This window comes from Quercus suber, unplaced genomic scaffold (assembly GCF_002906115.3).
Source record: "Quercus suber isolate HL8 unplaced genomic scaffold, Cork oak 2.0 scaffold_20, whole genome shotgun sequence".
Taxonomy (NCBI): Eukaryota; Viridiplantae; Streptophyta; class Magnoliopsida; order Fagales; family Fagaceae; genus Quercus; species Quercus suber.
Genome location: NW_027069485.1, coordinates 26,551 through 41,763, shown reverse-complemented (window position 1 = coordinate 41,763; position 15,213 = coordinate 26,551). Strand labels below are relative to the sequence as shown.

The 15,213-nt window shown below is 34.9% G+C and overlaps 2 protein-coding genes across 3 annotated transcripts; both read left to right on the top strand.

Annotated features, from left to right (window-relative positions):
* The first annotated feature begins 503 nt into the window (after positions 1–503).
* Positions 504–4,570, top strand: LOC111997108 (protein Dr1 homolog). Of its 2 annotated transcripts, none has more exons than XM_024029160.2 (6): positions 504–718; positions 809–870; positions 1,163–1,252; positions 2,996–3,090; positions 3,783–3,851; positions 4,153–4,570. In XM_024029160.2, the coding sequence occupies exons 2-6, from the start codon at positions 816–818 to the stop codon at positions 4,309–4,311; spliced, it is 468 nt and encodes a 155-aa protein (XP_023884928.1). In that variant the 5' UTR covers positions 504–718; positions 809–815; the 3' UTR covers positions 4,312–4,570. The 2 variants fall into 2 exon arrangements, with proteins under 2 accessions (XP_023884928.1, XP_023884927.1); XM_024029159.2 differs by having other exon boundaries at positions 506–718; positions 4,150–4,570.
* Positions 4,571–4,971: 401 nt separating this feature from the next.
* On the top strand, positions 4,972–6,845 carry LOC111997068 (protein MIZU-KUSSEI 1). Its single transcript, XM_024029115.2, has one exon. The coding sequence runs from the start codon at positions 5,681–5,683 to the stop codon at positions 6,479–6,481; it is 801 nt and encodes a 266-aa protein (XP_023884883.1). The 5' UTR covers positions 4,972–5,680; the 3' UTR covers positions 6,482–6,845.
* The last annotated feature ends 8,368 nt before the right edge of the window (positions 6,846–15,213 follow it).

The window sequence follows — 15,213 nt, the reverse complement described above, 5'->3', positions numbered from 1 at the left end:
TTAATTAAAAAAAAAAGTTAATTGGCATATTTTTCCAAAAGAAAAAACAAAAAAAAGGCATATTCGAAATGGCACAACATTTCAAGCTCATTGAAGAGACACTGTGAGACATCGGCCCAACCCAGGGTCAGTCTTAATTGAAGAGAGTAGAGACACTGTTGTCTCCCTGAGCAACTTCTTCGAAGTACTGAATTAGCTTAAGCCCAAAAAAAAAAAAAAAAAAAAAAAAAATAAAAAAAAAAAAAATCCGAATCCAAAAAAAGAAAAAAGAAACAAAATAGTAATAAAAGCTAGTACGTAGAAAAGACAGAGAGAGCACGCGCCGTTGAATGACGCGCTAAAAAAAAACTGATCCAAAATTAACAAACCGAGAGTCGCGAGTGAACGCACGCACGCGCTAAAGCGAGTGGTTGTCATCGCTTGAGAGCGAGAGAGTAAGATCGTGTGCGAGCGAGAACTGGCAGCGTTATGGTGAGAAGCCCCAAAAAGAAAAGAAAGTCGCAACAAGTCCAAATCCCCCCTCTCTCTCTCTCTCTCTATCCATCTTCCGATAAATCAATATAATCAACCAACAACAACAACAACCATCATGCCTCTCCTTCTCCTCCACCTCCTTATTTTCTTGCAACTCGGATCTTCAATCGGCTGACTCGCTCTTCCTCCTCCAAATCGCTTCCTCCTCTCTTCTCCCTTTCCCCCCCAACTCAGTTGTAACTCGGTCAGTCTCTTTCTCAGATCTATGTGTATTTTTTTTTTTGTGTATTCATGCGTTCTAGGGTTTGATTTGGTTTTCGTTTTCGTTTTGAAGGTTTAAGATGGAGCCCATGGATATCGTCGGCAAGTCCAAAGAGGACGCTTCTCTCCCTAAAGGTAACAATTTTACTTTTCTTCCTTCAATTTTTGAACGATTATTAGGGTTTTGTATGTAATAATTTTTTTTATTATTATTGGATTGTATAGTAAATCTTTTGAACTTTTAAATGTTCGGTCTTTCTGGGGCGTTTAATTTCTTGTCTATTGTGCAAAACTTAAGAGATTAGGAGCAGCACTTGTAGAGAGAATAGGCGTTTGCGTATAAAATTGATGCGTAGTGGTGTGTCTGTGTGTGTGTGCCTGATTAGTTAGTTGATGCAAATAAATGTTTTACTATTTTTTTTTTCAGCAACTATGACCAAAATCATTAAGGAGATGTTACCCCCAGATGTGCGTGTCGCAAGAGATGCTCAAGACCTTTTAATTGAGTGCTGTGTAGGTGAGGAATAATGTTCTTTTATATGGCATTAATCTCTTTTGATAGGTAAATACGGTTCGCGTGCCTTGGCGAACTAAAACTTCTATTTCTTGTTTATGGAAGAGGAGTTTCCATTATTAATAAATGTCGCGAAAAGGTGTTTGTTTTTATTTTTTTTGTAAAGTAAGGTTTCTCTCTTAAGAGGGTTGCTAATAAAGAACCATTGCTTGTCAATGAATAGAGCTTGATATGATTTCTGATTTATTTTTATTTATTTATTTAAGATTTATTGTTATTCCATTTTCATTTTTTTTAGAGTAGTTGTGGATTTTGGTTGAGATTTGAACTTCAACATCGTTGAGTTCAGGCTTTCAGCTCAATTCTGTTGCAAAAAAGGTAGGGTTTATGAAACTTGCATCTTAGAAACTTTGAACCCTACAGAGAATTGTAAAGTTTTGGTTCAATTCTTACTTCCTTCTTGTTCTTGAAACATTTGCCATCTACTTCATGATTAAGAATCGAACTTAGGCAAAAGTATACCCTGCCTTGATGCATCACCACAAGGTTTCCCTATTGGAACCTATTTCTCTAATAGTGCATGCAAAATCAATATAGTATTATGCACTTTGAACAAAACCAAGTCCTTTGTTACTTCCAAGAACCACTAGATGTGTCACTTGTATTTATTACATGATGAATTTTGATGCGGTAATGTGACCTACCACAATTTATTTTTTGGACTAGGTTTATCTTATAAATCTGCTTATTAATCTGTATTTTACATTATAGAATTATTTGTGTTTTCATTACTTTCACCCATTTTGTTTGCAACTCTGAGACTTTCTTGTGCATGATGAATAATGTTGATGTAAAATAAAGAACCCTCAACTTTTCACTTACAGTGCAGTGTTAGAGAAACAAAAATCTATATCTGATTGACTTCGTTTTGAAATCTCTGTGCCTGCCCTCCTTGTTTAAACCAAACCATCTGATAGTCCTACTGAGACTGCCTTTGAGATGAGCCTGCTTAAAGTCTTTGTAATAGGAATACAAGGGAAGGGTTGATGTTCATGATGTCTGCCCGCCCATCATTTTGATGCATTGGATAAATTGCCGTTTGTTGTTTGCTCTTCAACAATGACACTTGTTTTCAGGACAAGTTTGTATAGGCTCCAAAGCTGAACAGAAGCTGTTTGTTCGAACTTTAGCTATGTTAAAACTAGAAGTGACTTAAAACTTTTTCAAATTGTTGCCAATGAGCTATAACTTAATTGGCACTTCCTTCAATAATAAATTGGCTAATTCAAACCCTTCAGGTAAAATAAAAACAGCCGGATTGGGTTTCAAGTCTCAACTATTGGTAAAGTAGTCATACTTCACCCAAATGAGAATATAATTGGTTGGAGGGTGAGGTCGTGGGTTCAAGACCATTTGGTGTGTGTGTAACTTATCAATCCAAAAAATTTATTCAAATTGTATATTGGCGACTTACTAAGATTTACTGGATCAATTAAACATTGTTTGCAAGTGACAGACCTTTAGTGGAAATTTTGCACTCCTTTTATTGTTGTTCCTATTTGCTGCTGAATCTAATGTATTTCCTGGGAGTTTTGAGACTATCTGCTGTAAATTAGGTTAGATGTATTATTTCATTCTATGCTATGCTTTTATACTCTCAATTGCTTTCTAGTTTTTATTGTAGATGTTCAATCAATTTTTTCTTTTACTGAAGGGAGATTTGTCCTTTATTTTATGCTCTTGCAGAGTTTATTAACCTCATCTCATCAGAGTCTAATGAAGTTTGTAGCAGAGAGGAGAAAAGAACGATTGCACCCGAGCATGTGCTCAAGGCGTTACAGGTTTTTGACCCATCCGATATACCTTCTCTTCATATTTGTGTGATATATATTTGCTTACCAGTTTTCTGTCTGTGATGCCTCTCCACCTTCATGTTTTAGTTTCCCAGTACTTTTATGTGTACATTTTTTCTTTCCTACTTGTAGGCATTATTTGAGTTTAGATTCATGCACTTTATTACGTAATTTATTCTTTACATCACTCAGTTTTGGTACCTCCCTGTGCCATCTAAAGCTACATCCTGGGAGGCTACGTATGCTTTGAAAGTCAATTTGTGCTTGTCCTATAAGCTTTTAGGTTTATTGAGGTTCTCATCACTGTGTTGTCTCCTCATTTTCAGACGGGGCTTTACTAATTTATAGGGAACTATTAGAGCCAAATATTTAGTTGGCTTTTGTTCCAAGATTTACGGATGACTTATCATATAATAATATATATTATGTCTTTTACCCCATAAGAGATTGCTACAAGAAATCGCTTTGGTTAACAAGCTAGTTGTGCTTGCTTCACATGGAATCAGTCCCAATATCAAAATTTGCAATATGCTTCTGTTCTGCCTGCATGATGTTTATTTGTAAAACTGTGAGCGGTTGTTTTATAGTCCTTTTGTTATGAAAGATTATAACTTTGTTTATAATGATTTATATCTTTAAAATGTTTGCATGATGACTGATGTATTTAATTTTATTATCAGGTTCTTGGGTTTGGTGAATACATTGATGAAGTTTATGCAGCTTATGAACAACACAAGCTTGAGACCATGGTAATTGTTCATTATTTTTGCTCCTTATGGACATTCACTTGTTGCGAGGCTTATCTTTCGAGAACTGGACTGTTAGCCTTTGGTGGTGCTGGTTCACACATTTTCCTTTTACCGAATTCTATCCCTTGCTCTCCTCATTTTTTTGACAGCACAAAATTCTTTTAAAATGTCCTTTATTTTTATATGTTACTCCTTGTCAGTTGAATTGCGCTATAGAACTGGGATCTTGACAGCTTCTGCCACATGGTCTACTTGGTCAAGAGTTATTTTACTGATGATGTTAGGGAATGTTTTCCAGCAGGACTCTCTAAAAGGTGGCAAGTGGAGCAATGGAGCCGAGATGACTGAGGAAGAAGCATTGGCTGAGCAACAGAGAATGTTTGCAGAGGCCCGTGCAAGAATGAATGGCGGGGCTGCTCCCCCCAAGGAACCGGATTCTGACCAAACTTTAGACAGCTAACTCTAGAAACTTTGTTTTTGAGCCTTAGGCAAGCACACTTGACATTTCCATCGGTGCTTTTAGTATCTCTTATGTTATGTACAAAAAATTGACAAGTTTGCTGGTCTACTGTATAAGCACGCTTCAATTTGTATTCTATCTATGGATCCATGTCTATAAGTTAATGTAATTAGTGAGAGTTTGTCGTAGTCATTACCTCTTTCTGAACCGTATGTAATTATTTTGTTTTTAGTTATATCTTTGGAAAGGGCGGGTTCAATTCTTGGTGCTATTTTTTTTTTTTTTTTTTTGGTAACTGAGAATGCATTAGCATGAAATCATCCAGCAAGCCAAGGGGGTTGACCATGACTGATGGTACCCCATTACTCTTTAAAATGCTAAAGAAGAAGTATTTAAAAATGATTTAAGATGCTTAAGAAAAGAGGCCATTTTCCCTATTTTTCCATTGTACTTTCCTGAACACCCAGCGAAGCTTTAATCATGGTCTGATGGAAAGCTTGTCTTAATAAAATTGAAAGAATTGGTGTATATTTATATATATATATATATATTTTCAAAAAAGAAAGGTATTATTTTCATTGAGAACGCATAAAAGTTGATGTGTCAAGGCCACATTGACAGAAAAATAAAGAAAACTAACTTATTCCTGGTGTTCATCTAGGCAGCTGCCAATTATGGTTCACCCGGATGACGCATGGTGGGATCGACGGCATGGTGGATCTCACAAAGAGAAAATGATGTTTCAATCTTTTGGTGTACCAATCAAAGAGAGGGTCTTTTTGGTGGGGGTCCTCAGAGGACCCCACAAAGCAATGAGGTGTCAGCTCGTAGGTAGGGAAATTGTATACTCTGCGCCCAACATTGGCCCTGAGAAATGAGAAGCCCTTGGAACCCCAACAACACCACCTTGGTGTAATTTTCACTACAAGACATTGGATATAGAAGTCTGCTGAGCCTGAGAAATGTCTAGGTGTGAATAGTGTTGGGTTTGGTTTGTTGCTATTCCTTCACTGTTTTTGGATTCAAGTCAAAAGAGTCAGTCAAGCAAAATGCCTCTCTCCCTGCCCCACTAGAAAGTGAAATTACACACATATTGTCTCCTTAGATTCCTTTCTTTTCTATTTCAATGAGACTCTCTCTCTCTCTCATTTCCTAAAATCAGTTGGTGGGACAGCCTATGTTTCTTTTGTCAGGATTCTCTGGCGCCACAACAAAGAACTAGAAACAAAGAATTAATGAAAGCCCCACATATCTTATATCAATAAAAAGAGAAGTGACCATAATCTCTCTCTTTAACACACACTCACACTCACTCTCTCTTCCCATTATCTTTAAGGAGCTGCCTCCTCCTTTGATTTTCCTTTCTCATATGAAGACAGTCATGGCTAAGAACTCTCAAGATTTTTCTTCCAAGAGGCACTTCCACTGGACAAAGAAGGTTGGAAATGAAGATGATGAAGTTTCAAGCTTCAAATCCTCCTCAAAATCCCTTGAGGAAAACATTAAAGAAGATGATGAGTTTGCTGCTACACCAGAACCTGTAGCTGAAGCAGCACCACCACCAAAGAGGAAACTGCAAGCTATAGCAATTTCAAGGCTTCGTTCAGTTCTTACAGCGTTTGGTAAGAACCGTTCCAACTTGCCCCAGGGTCTTGGTAATCGAGTGGTAGGCACACTCTTTGGGAATAGGCGTGGCCATGTTCACTTTGCTTTCCAAAGAGATCCCAATTCTCAACCTGCCTTCTTGATTGAGCTTGCTACACCTATTAGTGGCTTGGTTAAAGAAATGGCATCTGGGTTGGTTCGAATTGCATTGGAGTGTGATAAAGAGAAAGAAAAAGAAGAAGAAAAGAAAGGGGTGAGGCTACTTGAAGAGCCAGTTTGGAGGACTTATTGCAATGGGAAAAAGTGTGGTTTTGCAACAAGGAGAGAATGTGGGCCTAAAGAGTGGAAGGTGTTGAAGGCTGTAGAGCCAATTTCTATGGGTGCTGGTGTTTTGCCTGCTGCAGGGAATGAAGCTGAAGCTGAATCTGGGTCAGATGGTGAAGTCATGTACATGAGAGCCAAGTTTGAGAGAATTGTGGGGTCTAGAGATTCTGAGGCTTTTTACATGATGAACCCTGATAGCAATGGAGCTCCTGAGCTTAGTGTCTACTTGCTTAGAGTCTAAGCAGCAACTCAAGGTCTTAGTTTTTATTTCCCTTTCGTGCTTTCAGGTTATGAAAGAGTAGCTAATGATACTTTGTTTAGCTTCAATCATGAAGATGGAGGTCTGGTCCTCTCTAATTAAGTACTTTTCCTTTTTTTTTTTACTCTGTTTTCTTTGGAGAAGATGAAGAGGTGGGTGGTTTGTATTTTGTTATAGTTTAGGTGGGGGGCAATACATTACAAAATGATGGTAGGGTGGGGTCATGAAGGTGTATATGTATAGTTTTTCTTTTTAATCCTTTATTAAGTGATGAGACAAGGAGGCTAATGCAATCATGATGTCTTCGTTATTGGATTAATTTCATTTTCTTTGCCTTAGTACTCAAGCTATTATAGAATTTCTTTTGCAACAAGATGGAAAAAAAGTGCTCTAGTAATATCCCACTATGGCTTAGCAGGCAGGCTGACCATATGTTATGACAACTTTGTAAATTCACTATAGTAGTGGAATTTCCTTTTTCTCTTCCGGCCATATACCAGCAATTACATGAAAGTAGGGTTATGCCATTCTGTTTGCATAGCAATCATTCTCTTCAGATGATTGGATACTTTTTGTACACTTTTTTTGTTTGTTAATGAGACTTCAATTTAGGTAAATAGGTATGCAAGCAAACAATGATATTTACTCTGACAATTTCATTTATTTGGAGTTTTGGACTGTGTTTTGTTTATTGATTGGTACACCTAATAAAACAGATTTGGATCCTGCAGACTCCTGCAATTGTCTATAAAAAAAATATAGGAACATGATAATGAACATTCTATTCCTTTTTTGGAGAGAAACAGGCTTGGAGATGCCAGTGGATTCGCCACTCCCTCTCTCACAAATACATAAACAAGAGATTAAGGAATTAAGAAATAGGTTACACTAGATTTGTGGTCTCTTTTGTTTTCTTTTCTAAAGATTACTTCTTTCCCTGTTTAGCTAGGATCCTTTGGCAGCCTGTAGTATATACATGTAAAATTTCAGCACTTGGTCTAAAAGTGTAAGATGGTTCCAATCATTGCTTTTGGTGTTCAAGTTAGTGTGTGAAATGATCCCAAGAATTTTTATTAAAGCCTAATCATAGAAGTCATCAAAAGCAAAATACAAAAAGAAAATCTATATCCAATTCCTGACATAGAATTGGCTTTTCCTCTTGTTGACTGCTTTCCACCTATGACATTTGATTCTCCGCGGATTTAAAAATCTTTACTGCTACATTCTCCTCATTTTGTGACTTTTTTTTTGGTAAACAAAGTATAGCCCACAATTTTTTTTTATTTTTAAATTTATCTGCAAATTCCCAAATGACATCTTCAACCCCAAGAAAAAATTACAAATGACAACTTTTACATGGGTTGTTTGGTCATATTCGAAAAAGAGTAGCTCTAGTTTGTGCCACCATGCTTGTTTTTTTTCAAAGGTTTTCAAGTTTCAAGTAAGGGTATTCTTTTTCTCTGTCTGCAAAAAAGAAAGAAAAGAATTGAGGAAGATTAGGAGCATTTCAAAGGGGTTTGGATTACAGCTGGGACAAAAAATCAACATGTTAAGATTAGCTGCACAAAAACCAATGCACGTTGTTCTGATCATCTACTCATCATTCTTCAATGGATTCAAAAGTTGCTGCAGCTGTAGATAAAGTTAAAACGTTATAGTAGGCAACTTCTTTATACCATTATTACTCCAATAAATGCAACCTCAGCTTTCTATAGTCTACTACCCAAAAAATTAAAGATTAAAACACAAACAATCACACACAAAATGTGCACCTTTTATTGTGTTATAAGAAGATAGCGCCTAACTTCTACTTTTTATTAAAGGTGCTCCAATAATACATATCTACTGGGGCACGTAGTACTGCTACTTGTCTAAAGCTATATATTCTGTGTATCATGTTTTCTAGATTAAATATGTGCAATTGGTAAACTAGTCTGAACTCTAAAGCTCTAAAGCTCTATGTATTATTACTACTATTTAGGTCTGGTAACTTAGGACTTCTTTGTGTGGAGTACGGAATCAAGAAGTTGGACGAAAGTTGAAAAAGTAAATTTAAAAGATTAAAAAAGATTCCAGTTAGAATAAGTGTATTGTCCTTGTCTCCTCCAATGCATAGAAGTAAATGGAGAAAAGCCAAACCCAACTTGAAAAATGGGAAAAATCTAGTGACGCATTAGATTGGGTGAAGCTGCGGCTGTGTTATAACGTTGTTCACTGGGAAATTGTTTTCCGGTTAGCCGTAAAATAAAACACTTATGACAAAAATTGATTTACGCTTTTATTTTCTATAAATCATTTTTTGCTTCATCAAAAACTTATCAATTGAACCTTCATTTCCCACCTCCCAATGTCTACTACCCAGCTACCACCCCACTAATGTTCTTGGTCTTTGGTGGCAGGTGGCTGTAGTCGGGCTGACACTATCAGTCCCTAATCATGATATTTTAATATAAAATTTTTGTTTTATTTTATTATATATGGGCTTGGAGATGAGAAAATATGAAAAAGTAGTCAAAAATATGTTTTTTGCAATTGGTAAACTAGTCTGAACTCTAAAGCTCTAAAGCTCTATGTATTATTACTACTATTTAGGTCTGGTAACTTAGGACTTCTTTGTGTGGAGTACGGAATCAAGAAGTTGGACGAAAGTTGAAAAAGTAAATTTAAAAGATTAAAAAAGATTCCAGTTAGAATAAGTGTATTGTCCTTGTCTCCTCCAATGCATAGAAGTAAATGGAGAAAAGCCAAACCCAACTTGAAAAATGGGAAAAATCTAGTGACGCATTAGATTGGGTGAAGCTGCGGCTGTGTTATAACGTTGTTCACTCGGAAATTGTTTTCCAGTTGACCGTAAAATAAAACACTTATGACAAAAATTGATTTACACTTTTATTTTCTATAAATCATTTTTCGCTTCATCAAAAACTTATCAATTGAACCTTCATTTCCCACCTCCCAATGTCTACTACCAAACTACCACCCCACTAATGTTCGCGGTCTTTGGTGGCAGGTGGCTGTAGTCGGGCTGACACTATCGGTCCCTAATCATGATATTTTAATATAAAATTTTTGTTTTATTTTATTATATATGGGCTTGGAGATGAGAAAATATGAAAAAGTAGTCAAAAATATGTTTTCCATAGCATTTTTAGGAATGCACCCAAACATTAGAAAATAATTTTTGGATTATTTTCAAGAATAAAGCCAAATATTTGGAAATAATTTTTTTTTCCTAGAAAATATTTTCACATAAACATATTTTCCATTGAACCAAACACAACCTAACTAGTGTCTATTTGAAAAAGCTAAATAGTTTTTTTTTAGCTTAGTTTATAACTTTTTGTTAAACATTTAGTATAAAAACTACCAAAAATTATATTTTTTGATAAATACTATAGAAATAAGCTCTAGGAAAATACAGATAGAAATTTGCATTAAAGCTGGGTATTCTAGGATAGAAATTTGCAATATAATGTAAGATTATTTTTATTTTGATTGATAAAAAAAAATCAAGAAAGCTAAATAGTTTTTTTTAGCTTAGTTTATAACTTCTTGTTAAACATTTAGTATAAAAACTACCAAAAATTATATTTTTTGATAAATACTATAGAAATAAGCTCTAGGAAAATACAGATAGAAATTTGCATTAAAGCTGGGTATTCTGGGATAGAAATTTGCAATATAATGTAAGATTATTTTTATTTTGATTGATAAAAAAAAATCAAGAAAGACGATTACTTATTATACTTATTATGTTCTAAAGTGGGGTTACATAATGCACTATAACATCAGAATTCAGAAAAAAATAGTAGTAGTATCTAGTATGCCTAGGGGACCACTACAATGGGTATGAAAAACGACGATCAATCTTAGGTTTCATGATCGTCATTTTTTCCCACTATTTGGTGGTGTGACTTAACTTTCAAGATTGTTGGCTGTGGTTTTCATGATTGTGGTCCTTGTCGAATTGTAAAATGACTCTTTTTTTAGCAATTTAAATTATTTAATTATTTTGGCCCGCAAGTAGAATGATGTCACGAACAAGTGAAACGACATCATGAGGATTGAGCGTTAGATCAGTAGTACTGACATCTTCTATGATGTTTGATAGGGTTTGAGTGTTAGATTAATGGTATCGATATCTTCTGTGATGTTTGATGAATGGGCTTAAATCCCTTCTCCATTCCCCACTATTTACCTAGGAATAAAAAGAAAGTGACAATATGTTAAGGCCGAGATCCAAAAAGAGATGCTTAAAACATAGGGAGTTACAGACCACTTGCTAAAACTGCAGCAAAGAGGAATGTAATCTTGAGAAGTCAATTAAGAGAGAGAGAGAGAGAGAGAGAGAGAGAGAGAGAGAGAGAGAGAGAGAGAGAGAGAGAGAGAGAGAGAGAGAGAGAGAGAGAGAGAGAGTGTGTAGTTGATGAAGTTACAAGTGATTAGCAGCACTGACTTTTGATATGCTATAGAGTTGGCAAAAGAAAAAGGAATCCAGACGTCATGATACAAGAAAGGTAAGAACAGATGGAAAAATGAAAATTAAGAATAGGAGAAACAAAATGAAAAAACAATGCCAAATGTCGAGAGAAGTCATGATAAACAATACGTTTTGTTTCTGAAAAGTAGTAGAAGCAGTAAGCAAATTGCTTGGTACTAATGCCAAAGTTGTGTCCACAGATTTTTCTCGTTTATTTTGAACAAGTCTAGATGCACACCAAAATTGATAACAAATTTTACACATGTATAAGATGATAATCAAGTTGTCAATGGTGAATAAAAAGATAGTACTGATAGCGAGCCCGAATAAAAATCAATAATAATTTGCATCAAACTCAACATAGGTGAAATTTGTTGTCTTTGAAGCATTGATCTTTAATTTTTAACAAAAGCAGAAAGAAACACGGGTATGATTGTCAGTTAATGTTGGGGAATATTTACGTTTTCGAACTGGTTTCAGAGACTCTGGAAAAGTAGTACTATTGCAGTGTTAAAGGGAAAATTAGGTCGGTAAAATGGTTTCCCTAGAATAGTAGAATTGTTACTATATTCCGTGACATAGAATGGGCAACAGTACAATCATTTTGAAAATTTTTAAAATTATGCAAATACTGCAGTGTTTACAGAGACAAGCGTGTTGCTTCCTTATTGCGAAAAGCTGATTGTTCAGACAAATTATACTAAAATTATTGTAAAATATCATGATACCTTTAACAGTTTCAGAAACTCTGGAACATGCATTATCAATTTGGAGTGATTATGATAGTGATTTCTAAAAAAAATTTAATTTAATTTAATTTATTTATTTTTATTTTGATACCTAACATTTGAGACCATTTGTAATTCTATCATTCCGTCCATTTCCTTTAATGACACAGCCGTTAAATGTCAAATAAACTCAAAACGATATAATTTTATCGTACTATAACTACGTTGTTTTAAATTTTAAGCATGACCCAGTTTAGACAGCATTCAAAGAAAGCGGAAATACCCACCATGAATAACATCACTGCGAATTCATCATATTCCAAAATCTCCATGACAGACCAAATCTCTGAAGGCCTGAAGCCCCTATCACCATCGACTTGATTCGGACAAATAGGACAGGACACTCTTAGTAGTAATGCATTCTTGTGATACATAATGTGCCCCAGATATTCTATCTGAACCTGTCCAAAAGAACATTTGGATAGTTTGATAAGCAATTCACGTTCATGAAGAGCTTTAAAAATGACCTCCAGATAGGCCAAAATGATCTTCCCATGTATACAAAAATATCATTAAAGAAAAAAAGGAAAAATTGCCACAAAGAATGGTGTAAAAAATAGTGTTAATCAAACTTGATACTTGTCCAACTATTGCTATTTGATAGTCAACCTCTGCCGAAGATGGAGCAATGGACAAAGACAAAAGGCATGACAAGAAATTCATAGTGCCCCTGCCCCTCTTTGAGTACCAAAAGTCATCTTTGGAATGTCATCTTTCATGCAACTGAACTTGAGAATAACTTGACTTGGGATTTAACTTTGAAAAATAAGTTAGATTGTCGGAGGTGAAACTAGCATAGACATGGAAAGATTGTCACATATACCTTGGATTTTTTTGTACTATGATAACCTAGATTAAGTGGATTGGATTGGATTGTATGTTGTGTAGGAACATACTGATTCACACATTGAATATTTATTAGGTCGATTTGGATTATATAAACTATTATGCAGAGCCATAATTACAGCTTAATTTGTTCTTTTAAGGTTTCGACTTTAGCTGTGGTTGCGACCTTTCTTTTAAGTTGTTACTCACATAAGCAAAAAAATAGATAAAAACTATAGAGATAGTTAAATTGTTCCTTTTTTTATATAAAAAAAAATAACCTGTTGAATTAGGTATTTTAAAATATGGGATTTAAGTTCTAGCGATAGCCTAAAGATAATTATATTATTTTTTATGATAATCATGTCAGTGGTTCAAATTTTACCTCTCTCTCACTTACTATTCACTTATCTCTTGGTATAGTTGAGTTACAAAATTCTTGATAAAGTCTATCTTATTACTGTTCTTATAACAAAGATGAACTTTGAGACCATTTATGGAATGCTTGGGGTTGGAATCTTGGGCCTATCCTGCTATTCAAGTCTTCAAGAGCCATTTATAAACGCTTTCCCATTTTTCTAATGCTAATGTAAATAATTTGGATTTCACAGTTGCATTTAAACCAGTGTCTTTGCAAGAAAATCCAATGCCTCATGGTGATGTTAAGAATAACTCTTTGAAAGGAAAAAGGATGTTACAGTCCTCAGATTACGCGTGGTTTGCATGGATCTCTTATAAACTATTCATGTACAAGCTAAGGAGACATCAACTTGTGTCAATTAACTTTATTCTGAGTATCAAATGACATGATATCACATCTTTCTGCTTGCTCTCTTAGGGTAAACATATCTTTTTGATCTGCATATGGATGAGAATATCTAACTAATCATGCGTGAAGTGCAAACATGTATACTTTTATACCATAAACTAATATGAAAAATTATAAGACTACATAAAATGATATAATTTGTGCCACAATTGTCTATGTGACATACTATGAATGTTGGAGAAAAAATGGTGGGTCCATATGAAAGTGACAAGCAGTCAATCATATATAGTTTGACACGTACGATAGTTGTGGTAATAATTATGATAGTTTATGTGGCACTAAAACTAATTACTTGGTAGATGTGTGTGCTAATAAATATATATTATATAATAGACCGAATGGCATCTTATGCAATAAAATGTCATCCCAAATAGAGACACATCAGATTGGTCAATTGAAAGGGGAGGGGAAAAAACGAAAAAGAGAGTCTAAAAAGTCCTATAACCTCTTAACCTAGGAACGAAAAGCATCTAAGTATATAGGCTTTGTTTGGAGTCCTGTAATCTTCTTCTTCTTCTCTTTTTTTTTTTTTTTTTTTTTTTTTTTTTGTTTGATTTAGGATGTAAATGGAGGCGTTAAGTGCAAAACGAAGCTAATTGGGCGATTTTGGACAGTTTTGACATCGCTTCGTAATCTGGGCACAACTCTCTCATCCGAGCTCCGATTGAGTAGATTCAAGATGCTATGGAACGCCAAGAAAAAGCTCTACAACTTTCATGTTTTGAGTTTTGAGAGATACTGGATGAATCAAGGTCGAAATCGGGCTTGAAGTTGCTGCACCTGCACTACTGATGTTTTGGAACATTCCTTAGCTTGCAATTCTAATATGCGGGTTTGACGCGGTTTATTTTCGGAAGTTTCCAGATCTGGTGCATGAAAATTCCAGCTGAAAACACCACTTTCCTAGTTATATTAGGATTTTATTTTATTTTCAATATTTTCCTTAATTAGTCAGATTTGGATGTTATTATTTAGAATATTTTTAGGAGATTTTGTAGGCTTCTGAAAGGGGGAATTAATTTGTAAAAAGGGGAGGAAAAATCAAACTTCAGACACGCCTCTCTCTCCCCTCTTCTCTAATTTTCTCCTTCAAGTTTTCATCATGGCTTAGCTTGGCTAAACTTTTATACTTGTTTGAAGGAAATTGAAGCATCAGAATCAATAAAATTGTGAGATCTAATTTGTTTTTTATTATTCAATTTATGCTTTGAATATCGGATGTTCTTTTTTGCTTATTTCATGATTGTTTCGTTTAGTTTATAGGAGGCATACTAGTTTATTATTCATTGCAATCTACTGCTAGGTTAGATATCAGATCCGTAATTGTTTGATCTTTCTAATTTGTGAAGCAACCAAGATTTAAAGATTTGCTGCATCAAAAATTATTAGATCTTAGGAAGAATGCTCGACTAAATTAAATGCAACCGCTTGTGCTTGTGTTGTTTAGCTTCATCGATCTCTTTGATTCTTAAGGCTACTATTAGATTAAACCTTTAGTGCTTGTCTTGAGTTTTTCAGTAGTTAGGGTTTATTAGATCGCTTGTTTTCTAATTAACTATGACTAAGGAGAAATAGGAAAATAGTTCCAACGGTGAATATTCAAAGTGTGAATTGATATATACTTGCATCGATGATTAATTGTAAAATCCCGATGGTTGATGTTCACTTAGACCAAGGTTTGTTCTTTTGATTGATTTCGATACTTAAATTTGAATTGTTCCTTAGTTGTTTTTCTTAAAATTGTTTTCATTATACTAACCCCCCCCTCCCCCCCAACACTTCATTGTTCACG